Source organism: Anoplopoma fimbria, chromosome 4 (assembly GCF_027596085.1).
Source record: "Anoplopoma fimbria isolate UVic2021 breed Golden Eagle Sablefish chromosome 4, Afim_UVic_2022, whole genome shotgun sequence".
Classification (NCBI taxonomy): Eukaryota; Metazoa; Chordata; class Actinopteri; order Perciformes; family Anoplopomatidae; genus Anoplopoma; species Anoplopoma fimbria.
The window spans coordinates 19,225,987-19,240,133 of NC_072452.1; the positions used below are offsets into that span (position 1 = coordinate 19,225,987).

At 39.4% G+C, this 14,147-nt stretch overlaps 1 protein-coding gene across 2 annotated transcripts in view; it reads right to left on the reverse strand.

Moving 5' to 3' along the window:
- The window catches only part of atp8a1 (ATPase phospholipid transporting 8A1), a 103,304-nt gene that overhangs the window by 70,842 nt on the left and 18,315 nt on the right, over positions 1-14,147 (reverse strand). For both annotated transcript variants that reach the window (XM_054597204.1, XM_054597203.1), the window contains exons 3-6: positions 7,826-7,925; positions 6,083-6,181; positions 1,065-1,110; positions 805-845 (exon numbers count right to left, since the gene is read on the reverse strand). In XM_054597204.1, coding sequence (XP_054453179.1) covers positions 805-845; positions 1,065-1,110; positions 6,083-6,181; positions 7,826-7,925 — 286 coding nt within the window. The remainder of the gene's footprint in view (positions 1-804; positions 846-1,064; positions 1,111-6,082; positions 6,182-7,825; positions 7,926-14,147) is intronic.

Below are 14,147 nucleotides of genomic sequence, written 5' to 3' on the forward strand. Positions count from 1 at the left end.
TTTCATCTTGTCTTGTGTACTTCTTTAACACCACCCTTCAACATTTATCAAGCAAATATGTGATGTAATTGATTTACCTGCGGATAACACTACCATCTCTTTGCTGGTCATTTTCGTCTCATCTTAATATATTACATTTCTATTGCTGTGATAATAATGTGAAATTATTAGACTAGGATTGGAGATGGCACCATGTTCACACAGACAATATATCTCCTGCTGTTAATTTAATTATTAAGAACAAATCAACAAATACTTTGAGTAATAAATCAATCATTATATCTTGTCTGTCTCGTTTCCACAAGTGCAAAAAGAGAGATTAATCTTTTATTGCACTGCTACATTCTGAATGTACCCTTTAATGGATGAGGAAGTATTACAAATTACCAAACAATCTAAATCTAACTCTTTTATGTGCTCCCTGGTGTTTTAACTGCTTTTACAGAAAATGTTCCAGTCACAGTGAGCCAAACAGTTTCATTATGAGGGAACAGAGGAGGCCTCTCTTTGTCCTGCAGCATTGCCTTCTAATGACCATCCACATGGAAGCACTGGATTAATTAGCGACCGGATACTAAAGGGGTCAGGGGGGTGAACGCCTGTGTGTGTGTGTGTGTGTGTGTGTGTGTGTGTGTGTGTGTGTGTGTGTGTGTGTGTGTGTGTGTGTGTGTGTGTGTGTGTGTGTGTGTGTGTGTGTGTGCAGAATGTGAGAGATTTCTCTAATTGACAACAGCACCAAAGATGGCAAAATCTGCACCAGTTGAATGGAATGTGAGCTGGTGGAAAGGACTTGTAATGACATACCTTCTCCCAGTGCACGATCTCCCAGGCACCGTTCCTCAGTACTGTGGTGAGAAATGAGAGTCATGGAGGAAGTTACAGCGAGAGAGAAGGAGGAAGTAAAAAAAGAGCCATAGTACAATGCAAACGTCAGGGTTTTAAGGCTTACTTGCTGGTTGACAGTGTAAACACTTCGACACAAAATACAATAGTATGTTTTTTTAGCAAAACCATCAACTCATTGGCTTTCCTATTCAAAAAACTGAAGAAATGGTTTTCCGTACCTTGACATTCCTTTTTGTTGACAACACCGTCAGCATTGTGGCGTTTCTGTAAGGAAGAAAAGAACAAACATATTATCCTCTGAATTTACATTCATTAAAAAGTCACGACAAACAAATAAGGGAGAAAAAAAGAAACTAATTGATAGACAAACTATCCTGGATTACAAAAGCCTCAATTTCTCAGATTGAACAGGAGGAAATGGCCTGAAGAGGCTGACGCTTTATAGCACCTCTGAATAGCTACAGTGAGAGAGAGGGAGAGCGATTCAGTCTTCAGTTACAAGGTGAAGAGAGATTACACATTTGCACTAACTGTGGAGTTTATGTGAATATACTCACTTGGACTACACAGACATAGACACAGACTCATATTATGCAGTATGGCATTTGAGTAATGCCAATGTCCAACTCCCCCAAACAGTACCATGACGGCACAGAGTTTTTGCCCTCGCGGTCCAAATAAGAATCCAATAATCTTGGTAATGTTGATGATTAACTCAAACCTTTGTAACGGCTAACACAGAGAATAAACAGTAAGCCTATCCAGCAGGCACTGGACCGAGCAGAGACATTATTGCTAATTGTAAAATCTGCAGTGGTCTTTTCTTCCTGTGGCTGTAAAATCTGTTGATCAATCAGATCTCCCACAGAGGAATACAGCATTAATTCATATACATAGATGTGTGTGTTTATATACACACAGTATCTAGATCTAAAAATGATGAAATGATGGCCACATGATCTAAAACAGATGACCAAACTGATCATAAACTGTAACTCCAGGCAAACATGGATCAGAAAACAAATGAACCTAAAATAAAGTGGTTATCTATCACAGTTGTTAACATTTGGAATGTAAAACAATATGATAAATAGTCAGGCCTTTGAGTTTGGTCACCTGTTCATCATTTTGAGATGTGCGTCTGTATAATGTGATTGTTTTTTATGCTGTTTGTGTCTGAAGAAGATCTGATGAATTGAAACTTTGCACATCAACAGTAAATACAATGTGCAAAAAGCAGTGTCCAAAATCTGCTTTTTTTGCCATGGCACTTCAGATTAAGTGCCACTGTGGACAAGAACACCTTTAAGTGCTCAAAAAAAAAGGAAATTTGAACATCTACAATTCCATGACAACGGGTCAAACCCCATCTTCTCGACCTAAATGGACCTTGTTGTGAGATTATTTCTTTCCATCTACTCATTAAGCGTAACATGACTGTCCAGTAGGAGGAAGAAGTGTGATTAAAGCTGTGATGGAAAGTTTGTCACATTGTGCAGCTTTGACATTGAAGTAGCATCGACATACAAACTTAACAAACTTTCCTATATGTGCCGTTTGTGACTGCATCACAATACCAATCAGCAGGATTACTTCCCCTCATGTCTGTCTTGTCTGCTGAACAGTCACGCAATCAGCTGTGACTTCAACAACTGATTCCAAGGGACAGCTTGTCAACTAGCATCACGCTGAGTAATAATGTGTTGCTGAGTCCGTCTCACAGAAATAATCACTGTGTTTCACAATGTGGCTCCTCAAAGCAACATGTGCTGTACTTGATTAGTGAGGAGAGGACAATTCCACTCATGTACCCGCTAATAATCTGTTTGCTTTGAAGATCCATTCTAATTTGGTCTAATTCTAATTCAATTAAAAGCTAACTTGGGTAATTTGGCTCACTGTACTGTACATATCAGGAGGGGATAAAAGAGTTATTGCTGCTGACTGAGAACTTAGAGCAGCTGAAGGTTTGTTGCATCAATACACGGCTGCTTATGGAGGAAATTCTCTCTCCTTAGCCAGATTTCTCCAATGACCTGTGGACCAAAGCGAGCAACCTTATAGTCCAAAATGCATCCGTGTTATACTACAGCTGCTATAACCCAGTCATAGCAAAACCTATATTATATATAGTCCCTCTGAACAACAACAACCACTTAAAGCTTCATATAAACTGATATCTGCTCTCTTGCGCTTTTGTTCGACCCACTTGTTCAAGTCCTTCTCTCTGATCTTATATTTTAGTGTGTTTCTTATACTTCAACTCTTCTCCTCTCCTTCGTCCACCACCCGACTAAATCAAATCTGTTTTAATATCCCTGCGACATGCTGTGGTGTCTCATGAATCTGCTGGCTGTGTCTGTCTTTTACGAGCTGCTGGATGTAAGACAAAAAAGTTTGCTAGTAGAGATCTTCACAATGCTTATTGAACATCACCTGTGCAAGAGGTGTCAGCTATTTTCATTCATCCACACTAACTGTTCTGTCCTGTAAATAACAATTGGCAACCTCCGGTTCTGCCGAGTGAAGCCGACAGAAGTGTCTTAAAACTTGCATTCTCTCTACTGACCAGCAGGGGGGCGACTTGTCTGGTTGCAAAAAGTCAGATTCTATGGAAGTCTATGACAAAATGACTGTACTTCTACTTGATTTATTACCTCAGTAAACATTGTAAACACGAGTTTATGGTTTCAATCGATAGTTTCACGTCTTTTTCAATACAGTGTGATGTTCATTTGCTGGTTCTTTGGTAACGGCGGTGCATGCACTAGCTGTGGGTGACGTCATGATGAGAACGTCCACTTCTTATATACAGTCCATTGTACAGACCCACCTCAATTCATAAAAGTGTAGTAGGAGTGAATCTGTATTTATATACGTTACTCCACAACCTATCCTGCATTTCCCCACCTCTCATATTCTCTCTCTCTACCTATTCCTCTCTCGCTCCTTCTGTCCCAAGAGAAAAGAAGATGTACTGTATTGAGATGATGTGTGTAGCATGCAGAGGTTATGCGTAAATACTGCAGAATCAGGCCTCTGAAGACTTCAGCTAAAGGGGGGGAAATCTGAAAGCAGCAAAAGATGAAGGGGTGGAGCATCTGCATTGTTACCTTCATTCACCTGCTAATATGGCTTCAACCGATGTGATGCAGTAGTGAAGGGGGTTTGAATGTGGTAAAACACAGGGCTCAGAGCATGAATATAGAGTTAGTGGAGACATTTCTACCTGAGCAGTGCGGGTGTTTGTTGTACATGCTTCTAGTGTACATGAGTTTGCCCCACTTGCTAGCTCACAGATGCCGGTCTGCACTGTGCTCATACTGCATGTACAGATCAGTTACGACGGTGGTCCCTACAGCACCATTCAACCAGGTAAACACTGTTAACTCTGTCAGCACTTTTGCCGTAATTAGCACTGTTGGCACTGTTGAAACTGTTAGCTGCGAGACACCAGCTCAGCCATCATCACATTAAGAGCCGTTGTGAAGCAATACAAATGCTTATAATCTTGTATATAGTACCTTTAACCACCAAAAAGCTGTTGGTCTTTCAACAGCTTTTTTTCCCCATTTCTGTTTGGCTGGAAAAATTACAGAGTGACATAAATGTTACTATGTAAAAGTGCATCGCACACCATTGTGGTTAACAGTGTTTACAGAAGCATTTTAAGCTGAAACATAGTTCAACTACTCAGAACCAACAGCCCGAGTCCTCTGCAGCCAAGACAGCCAGCAACAAGGTAAGATATGTGCTGTGCAGTGTGTGTCCATAGTGCATGATTCATGAAGTTAGGGGTCGATGTTGCCCTGTCAGGTCAACCTGTGAGGGACAGCGCAGTGCAGGGAACAGACGTGTGTGTGTGTGTGTGTGTGTGTGTGTGTGTGTGTGTGTGTGTCTGCAGGTGACCTTCACCATAAACACAGAGTCATCACCACTCCATTCCCATGTTTTTCACAACAGGCCGAGCGAGAAAGTGCTGCGCTGGTCCCCTCAGTGCTAGATGGAGGCTAATAGTATAGAGTAACTGTCCACGGGGACCTGCATAGAGGATCGCATTGCAGGGTCACTGCAATAGAGTACAATGCAACATTCCCTCACTTAGTTCAGAAGGACTTGAGTGAATTACTCGCCAACACCATCACACACATATATTTTGAAGCCTTTAACTTTCCCAGCAAACAAGAATTCATACAACAAAAAGATTAAAACAAAACAAAATAGTGAAATCAACATTTCATATTAAATAGGTCGCATGACCTTTTTCTCCAGTATCTGTTCAAGAGTTCTGACTTGCTCGAGGGCAGACAGTTGTTTTGTTTTGTTAGTACTGTCTTTGTGCATGAGCATTCAGTATCTAGGTTAATTGACTCAATGAGTACTGTGGGTGCAGTAGGCACAGCTGTGACCTCTGAAGTGAATGTGTTAGTATGCATGTGTAAGTCTGATGGTGAGTCTATATGTTGGGGAGTATCCTGCTGTGGTCGGATGCATAACCATACATGTTTACGACATATATGACATACTGTAGACAAAACAAGAGCCCAAACAGGACGAGTCTCTTCAAGTTAAGAGAGCTATTGATCTACTTTATCATAAGGTAACATGAAACATTTTCACAGAATTAAGATTTTACTTTATGTATTTGACAATGTAGATAAAGTATACAAATAAAAAGGTATAGTCTTTTGATAGGTATTGTTAACAGTGTTTTGCTGTTTAGAATATTAAAGGAATATATGGATAAAATATTATTTATATTGCACAGACAAAATGAGAATTTACAAACACTATTTTTATTAAATTCTAATACATATGGCCATATATTTGTCTCCATACTGTCTGCATTCGTTAAGGACCACCATGTGAAAGGTGTGACGCAAAAGTTGCTTTAAACTTTATGCAAAATTGAACCTTCCAAAAAAATTTGAATGCCTTTTTATAGCTGCTGACTGAGGGATCACGCTGATGTGTACGTGTCTAAATTACTGCAGTAATGACGTTTTTCTAGACCAGATAACGGCTCTCAGGTAATGTCAGGTTCAAGATAACATCCTATGACAAACCCTTTTGTAAGAGGATATATCATACTGTACATATTGAAGCTGGAAAACTAATCTGAACATTCCCTGTATTGTTTTAAAGTACAATACAAGTACAACTTTTTCTCAGGGTTTTGACAGGGTGAAAACAAACACCAGAACTAGTATTGAATTATATCTGAGGTTTGTCTTACCAGATCCTCAATGAACTCCTTGACAGCAGCCACCACCAGGATGAAAAGCAGCGGCACCAGCGTTGTCCAGCGTCCAGTGGGAGACACATCTGGGATTTGCTAAAAGAGACATTTTAAAAGAAAATAAAAATATTGCAAAGGCAAACAACAATTTCAACGTACTTTCATGGCTCAAAACTTCCACCAACCCCTGCCCCAAAGCCACCCACCCTGCCTGATACATTTGCGCGCCTCTTTATAGGATTTCCGCGGCCCACAGTTAAAGTTTTACCTTCTCTACACACTATTGTTTTACCTGAATTTAATGAATGGTCTTGAAGCTAATTTGCACTATAAACATGGTTATTAATAATTATCTTAAGACAGACACACAGTTGCTGGTGTCACCAATAGGCCTATGAATCTCCATCAACATCACACATTTTGTAGCCAGAATTTTACAGCTTAATTTCCAAAATAAATGCAAACTCCTATTTTAAAATTAGGTTTATCCATCACAGACAACTTCCTTAGTACAATTAAAATGCTCGTCTAACCACTGACTGTTAATGATTTAGCTATTAACAGTGAAACACCAGCGTAATTAAAGCCCAGCGAGGGCCACAGGAGATCGTCAAAGTTATGCAGCTGGAAGGAAACTTGAAGGGAATAGATCTCCTGTCTCCCTTTTGTGCATAGATGTTTTATTCAAGGTCACAACATCGACAGGGCAGGTAATGAAGATTCACACTGGCTGTTATTCAAAGCAGCTACTTCAAGGTCACAGGATAGAGCCCTATCCTGTCCTCAAAGCTCTCATTAACGGGTAGTCTGTCAACATATATAGGTAAAGACAGAATCTCAGTTCAATGCAGTCTTCCCTCTCTCTTTATTTAATCTTTTCTACGAAACTTTGAACAACTGGGACATGAATTTTGACTCCTTTTAATCATGTAGTAATTGTGTTGGTTGAGGCTTTAAGTGCTCATAAAAGGGATTAATGATTTACAGTATGCAGGCAAACCACTGCAGACTTCCTCAAAGCAGTTCGGGGGAGGACGTTTAGGACATTGTATTTTGTCTTTGTTCTGTTTAGTACCTTAATTAAAACAGAACCAGTACTACTATGATCTGTGGCTATTGTTGGGCAGTGATCAAAACGCAAGCAGAGCAAATAAAAAGCTGCTCTCTGCTCTCTGCTCTCTGCTCTCTCATTTCTTAAACAAAGATAATGCTAATCGTGGCTCCACATCAGTTGGACTATTTAAGCGTGTTGCCCAAGTCCCATGTCACACCAAGTAAAGCACAGTGCAGTTCTTTACTGCAGTGTAGCAGTAAGGGTAACAGTGAAGGAACAGTCCATGGCACCTCATGCATTTCCGAGGCCCGTAATATACATTATAGCGCCTTAAGCCTGCAAGCGAATCTACTTTCCCTTTAAAGGAGTAAGACATATTACATGTATTATTCATTATCAAGATATATAAAGAACTGCGCCTGTGTGTGTGTGTGTGTGTGTGTGTGTGTGTGTGTGTGTGTGTGTGTGTGTGTGTGTGTTTTTGTGAGAGCACTGTGTGTATATGGAATTACAGCCATGACCTTTGGTGATTGTGTCTAGGTCGTAGCGAACAGTAAAAAAAAAAAAAAAAAAAAAAAAACTGACACACTGATGAGAAGAGCAGTGATTTAACATTATACGGTAGTTTAACAGTTATTTGTGTCTGTAAATCTATGTCACAGGAGCACAGCAACACCATACCTTACCTGCAACAGTGCAATGAAGAGAAAGAAGGCATTGGCTGCCCGCCTGAACTGGGAGTAGAGGAACCGGGGGAGGAAGGTGAGGACATTGTATTTGGCTGTGCTGAAGACGGCACCAGGCAGCGAACATGGCCGTGGGTGAGGGAGCGAGAGAGAGAGAGAGAGAGAGAGAGAGAGAGAGAGAGAGAGAGAGAGAGAGAGAGATGAGAAAAAGAGACAAATGGTTAGATGTAACAAATGATATATCTCATACAATTAACACCTTTCCCCACCCGTTCAAGAAGTCCTTTCTGCTGTAGAGAGAGGAACGTGTGATGAACAGCAAAGACCGGTGGAGTCAATAATCAGAAAGAATAATTGGGAGTAAGAAGGGAGCTGGTAGAGGGGGTGCAAAGAGCTCCTGGCAGATATGAGCTATGCTGCTTGTGCTGCAGTGGGGTTTGGTTTTGGGTGGAGTAAGAGGGAGCTGGCGGTGACGGTGGTATGTTGAGGCTGGTGGAGCCTTCAACAGCCTGAGAGTCAGGCTACCGGCAGTCTGATTTACAGCTGTGTTAAAGGGCCAGTCAGAGCAGCTACTTTGGGAGTACATATATGCCATGCCACTGGCAAGGATTTGCTTGCTCACGCACACACGAAAGCCGTCACAAACATACAAGCTCAATACCAGAGAGTGCAGCCTCCAACTCTTCTAAAGGGGGTTAAGCATATGGCAGTAAACATCAGTGATATCACTGTTACACTCCTGTTAGGCTGAATCATGTTTGACTGGCACGTTTGCAGCATTTTTCACTTGTAGCACGTCCACGAGCGCAATGCAAAGTTATGGGGGAAAAGGAGGCAGCATTGAATTGATAAAAAATGTAATAAAAAAATAAATAAAAAACATTCACTGTCATCCTGACCGCCTGGTACTGTGGAGCTGTCCAAAGTGAGCGAGAGGGATAGAGGGAGTGAGTAAGAGGGAGGCATTGTTCTGACAGCAGTACAGTGTAGTACCAGACTCACAGAGGAGGCTGATTAAGAGCCTCGTCAGCACAAGGGTCAAGAAAGGGTCAGCTTTGTTGATTCAACAAAGTCCAGTCCTCAGTCTAATCTAGTTATTTCAGTTTCTGTGAAAAGATCTCCAGTTCATCTGTAGAGCTACATCGTTTCAGAGAGATTTACTGAGCCGTGTTAAATAAATATATTGAAATGGCAGCAAAGATTATATTCCCTCATCTCCTTTAAACATTTTCAAAAACTTTTCAACTCTTCAGGTTCACAAATTCAGAAGGAAAGTTCAAGTGTGCAAGGTTTCCAGTCACTGATCTGAACTTCTTTCTTTGATCGATTCCATTCAGACTCGATTGCTTATCCTCGCTGGCAAAATGGTCAGGACTACATATTTTCTCTTCATCATTTTTGGTGTCAAAATGTCCACAATCCAATTTGAGCCACTTTATCTTAAAAATGCACAACTTGAAATTAAGAATACATTCAAAACAAATAAATTCAGATGGATTGTTTTCAAAGTAAAACATTTCAATTCTGCAGTATGTATATTTTGTGCATTTAGTTGCTTTTAAAATTGATATCCTCCCAGTCTACCATAGTTTTTAGAGAATACAAATATGTACTGTGATGTGTAGTAATCTTTATGTTATCATTTTAAAAGACAAACCCATGCCCTTGATTTGAACCTATTTGGGTGTTAATGACAGATCCTTGTAACACAAGAAATGAATGCTAGGTTCGGTCATTTAAACACATCCATGTACAGGCAGCTATCACATTACATGGAAGCAGTATTGAAACTGGATTGTTCGATATCATAAAATGTGTTTATCAGTTTATCATCATAAGAGGAAGTTCAAAGTTTTCCATCATAAACAGGAAAGCCAATGCAAAGTTGAGAGAGATATACAAATACCAGGAAGTAAAATATGTTAAAGCAAACAAAGATACAGTATGTGAGTCGTTTTGTGTGTCAGTGAGAGAGTGTGTGTGTCTGTTTGTGTTTGTGTGTGAGACATAATGCATACTCCTCTAAGGCTATTATTAGCATTTGCAGCATTTTTGTAATTTCCAAAACACATTTCAGGAAAACAAAGTTGGTGATCTGGTTTTCTTTTCTCTATTAATTCTGATGTAAATATGAGTAAATCATTTTAATGTTCAGTAAAGTCACAGTTTAAGTACAGTAGCATTCAACCTGGCAAACATCATCCAAAGCAAACAACAACACCATGAGTGCAATTATATGTAGTACATGTAACCCCACTGGATATCAGAGAGATAGAGCCTGTTAAGGTAATTCATAGTTACAGCTTCAGTTTATCCCTCGAGATAAGCAAGACAACGGAAGTTTATCTATATAGCACCTTATCATACAGAGAGGTCATACAGAGTGCTTTAAAGGCAGAGAGAAGTTACTAAGATAGTTATAAAATAAGATAGGGGAAAAGGTACAGAGTAGTTTTGTAAAATGAAAGTTTAGTTTGAAACCAAATTAATATAAGAATATAAGAATCTCATAATATTGATTGATTAAAAGCTGTGGAGAAGAGAACAGTCTATAGTTCAGTGTAAATAAATGGCTACAGTTTTCTTTACAGGATAGCTGAAAACACCATTTCACCACATATGGATTCAACTCTGGGCCGCACTGACTGACCGCTATATAGTACTGCCATAAAAAGAGCATCGTTGTTTTTATTAATGTAACTTTTTTTTGACAGGTTTTAGATCCAGCCTGAATAACTGGAGAAAACTAATGCATCAAAGAAAATGCAAAAGATAAGATAAAATAACTAAAATCAGCATATATGATTTACTGCATTTCAGATCAATCATTAACGAATTGTGCACCAGGCACCTTCAGCTACAATCCCTGTGTCACAGAGTGTCATTAAACAGTTTCACTAACGGCAGCAACATGGTCCGAGTTCAGGTTTGGTTTGTTCTCTTCTGTTTCAGACAATAAACCGAAATACACAGAAATATTTGCTGGTGAAGCTGCAGTGTTAGCCTAAAGGCCCTGGCTGCATCATTTCTCTATTTCATTGCATCGGTCATCTTGTCTCTCTTTCTTCTATCCATCCCTCTGATCTCATGAGGTAGTACTCTAAAGCACGGTGGGTCCTATTCTCTAGTTACTCCTGTACACTATCTTCCTTCCTCCACTGAGGCAGGGCAAGATAAAGATCTCATCCAACACTCTGCTTAATGGATGATTATGGATCTTACATTTTATTTCCTGGCAGTAGCCTGAGGATCAAGACGACATGAGGGAATCACCTCCTCCATACCGCTCACTGACAGAGATCCAGATTAACAGGTGATGAGGATGTTCTGCATCATGACTTGCAAAACTTCCATGATTGGTATCGACAGAAAATGATGTTGTTTAAATGACTGGTTCATGACCCACCCTCAGGCCATGGGAGACTCTAAACGGGCTGCCAGGGGCCACGGATAGAAACAAATGTTAGCCAGCTGTTGCCAGATGAAAACTATCACAGTGAATAAGTTAGAAACTCGCTGCATAGATCTCTGTGTTAGTTTCACATTTCAACGTTATTTATTCTTTCATTCAGCTCAAATGTAAGGTTAAAAAAAAAGTCACGTAGTTTGGTTTAAGTTGTTTTACTGCTGCAATGCACTTTGATTTTAATCAAAATATAGTTTCACATTTTGTAATTGGGGAATTGTTTATTTTTGTGTAAGCACTTATCACAATAAAAAACACTTAATGCAGTAGCACTTGACTTATGGGTTGGAGTTTCCACATATTTAAGAGGCTTATCAGTATTTTTGATCATGAATAATAATAATGATTGGTTTTTCAATATTGAAATCTTGATTATTTATCACAGAAATATTTTTATTGCATGTTCCGTCTGGTGGCTGGCTGTTGGTTTAGGCAGCGCTTGATTTATTATGCAATGGGGTCTTCTATGAGGGAAGCATTTTAAAAAAGGTCAACTTCACAGCAAATCATAGTCATTTCATTTGGGGAAGCTGAAATCGTTTACTTGTTTTATGCAACAGAAAACATGACTTAAGATTTAAACGATAAATTGATGATCTTTTATCATTTGTAAATTAAAAAAAATTCAACATCAAAAACTTCCCGGATTGAACTTTCATGTCCACAAAAATGTATTAAATAATGTGCTAACAAACAAAAAAAAAGTGTTAAAACTAATGGCTTGTTGCAAACGTGTTACACAGTCCACTGCTGAGGCGGAAAAGCTCACCAGCATATATTCAACCACAAAAGAGATAGCCAAATCAGCCAAGGCCGTCAGCTAGCCACTGAAGGATTTATAAACAAATTCAGACAATTCATTTGCAGAATCCTTTTTATGAACCAGAGTTTTGGTTTATTATCAACTTTGCATGGATCGAAATCTACAAAGAATATATATATGGTGATTGTCTGGTCGGACTGCTGGTTAGATAATGTCTGACTTGGCGTAAAGAATGATGATATAGGCCTCTCCTTGTCCAGCACATTTAGTTATCAAACAACATCTGTGGACAGAACTGGCATAAAGTCAAACAGCTGGCGGGGCCAAAATCCTGTATGGATGAATGATCTCTTGTTTAATATCGTTTTAGATGTGCTGCTATTGAAGTTGTAACTTTGAATACAAGTAGTATTGCATCACCAGTTAAATATATATTCAAGTTCAGTTTAATGATAAACAGACACAGAGAAAGTTGATGAAGATGGTCATGTGGTTAGGTGAGTAAGTAAAATGAGGTACTCTATTACTCAGACAACTATACAACATTTTTTGTAGTCAATGTGCGCATTGTGTGTTTGTGTCCACGTCTGTCTGTGTCTATGCATGTCACAATTGTCCCTTGTTCTCCACACAAGACGTGCAATTAAAGCATTTCATGGATAAATGGTTTGTTCAGCCCCTCCTGTTTGCCATTGGATGAGTTGTCAACAAGCAATTAATCACTTCTACATTACAACCAGACTTGCCAGTAGCTGGTTCAGCTGAATAAACAATCGACAACAATCCTCATGCATATAAGAGAGAACACGGCCCCTTTTCTGTTATATGAGGCAGGAGTCACATATGTGTGTATCTGTGTGATGGTGAGCTGTGACATATTCTGCAGGTATCTGTGACGCTGCAGAGGTAGAATGAGAGCAAGTGGAAGCAAAGAAACCTGTGAGAGCTGCTCCTAAGATTAGACTCACCATTTATCACAGATGCGGCTCCTGTAAGTGTTTCTACACGTCTCTATGAGACAGCAACCAATCCTCTTTAACAAAGTTGATCTTTAAAACAGTTTAAATACTGATGGGCCTTCAGGGCTTGAGGTGAATTTTTTGGGCACATATTCAATTCAAAAACACTAGGCCTTTAGAAATGTTCAACAAAGACCCACTGCAAGCTATACACGTCACTGTTCAAATAATACAGCAGCACTTAAGCTCAGAAATCGTTTGACAAGACACAACTTGGATTCATTACAGTCGGATCCAAAAGTGCTGGGTCTGAAACAAAGGCGGTTTGAACGAGCATTAACATGCAAGCTGCCATCCAGTTCACTTATGTACTTAGAGAAAGGCTGTTGACATTTGTATCTCTAATAAGTATGCTAAAAAACACTCTTATCTTTATACCGGTTCATCACTAGACCTGCTTTTAATTTACAGTATCAGTATTGGATTAAATGTCAGTCATATAGAAACCAAGTGATTCTGAATATGATTAAACGGGGAGGTGCATAGCTTTAGTCATACTTCAGATCAGCCTTGATTTAACCTTGAACATTTTATCTGCCTCATGTTGACCAAAGTGTTAGTGTGTTAACAGCATGAGCTTCAGCCGAAAGGGTAAGGATGTGATATTTTCCTGGATTTTTCAGCGATGCAGGTCGCCTGCTGAATTAATGAGCGCCTCCAGTAAGGACACAGAAATGTAATAAACTTTCTTTTTTTTTTTTTTTTTTTTTTTTTAAATATGCAGAGGTGCCCTTCCACAGAAAAGGTCATACTACTTAAACGTCCCTGAGGAAATATGATGCAACCATCAATTATCCGTGGGAAACGTGAATGAACTCTTGACATGTGGGCGGTGATGTCATTCTGACAGTTGGTCGCTACAATCCAAACATGTTAATATTGCTAAGTCTCGATTACAAATGCCCATTGGCCTGGGTCTGTTAATAATTAATAACCAAACCACATATTAAACTCAAACAATGATAGGTGACACTAGGAATACTACATAACTAACTACTAAAAAAGCTTAACTGCTAAAGTAAGTGGACTTCTATTGCATCTATTTTCTTACAGTTGAGTAATTAAAAAATAAAC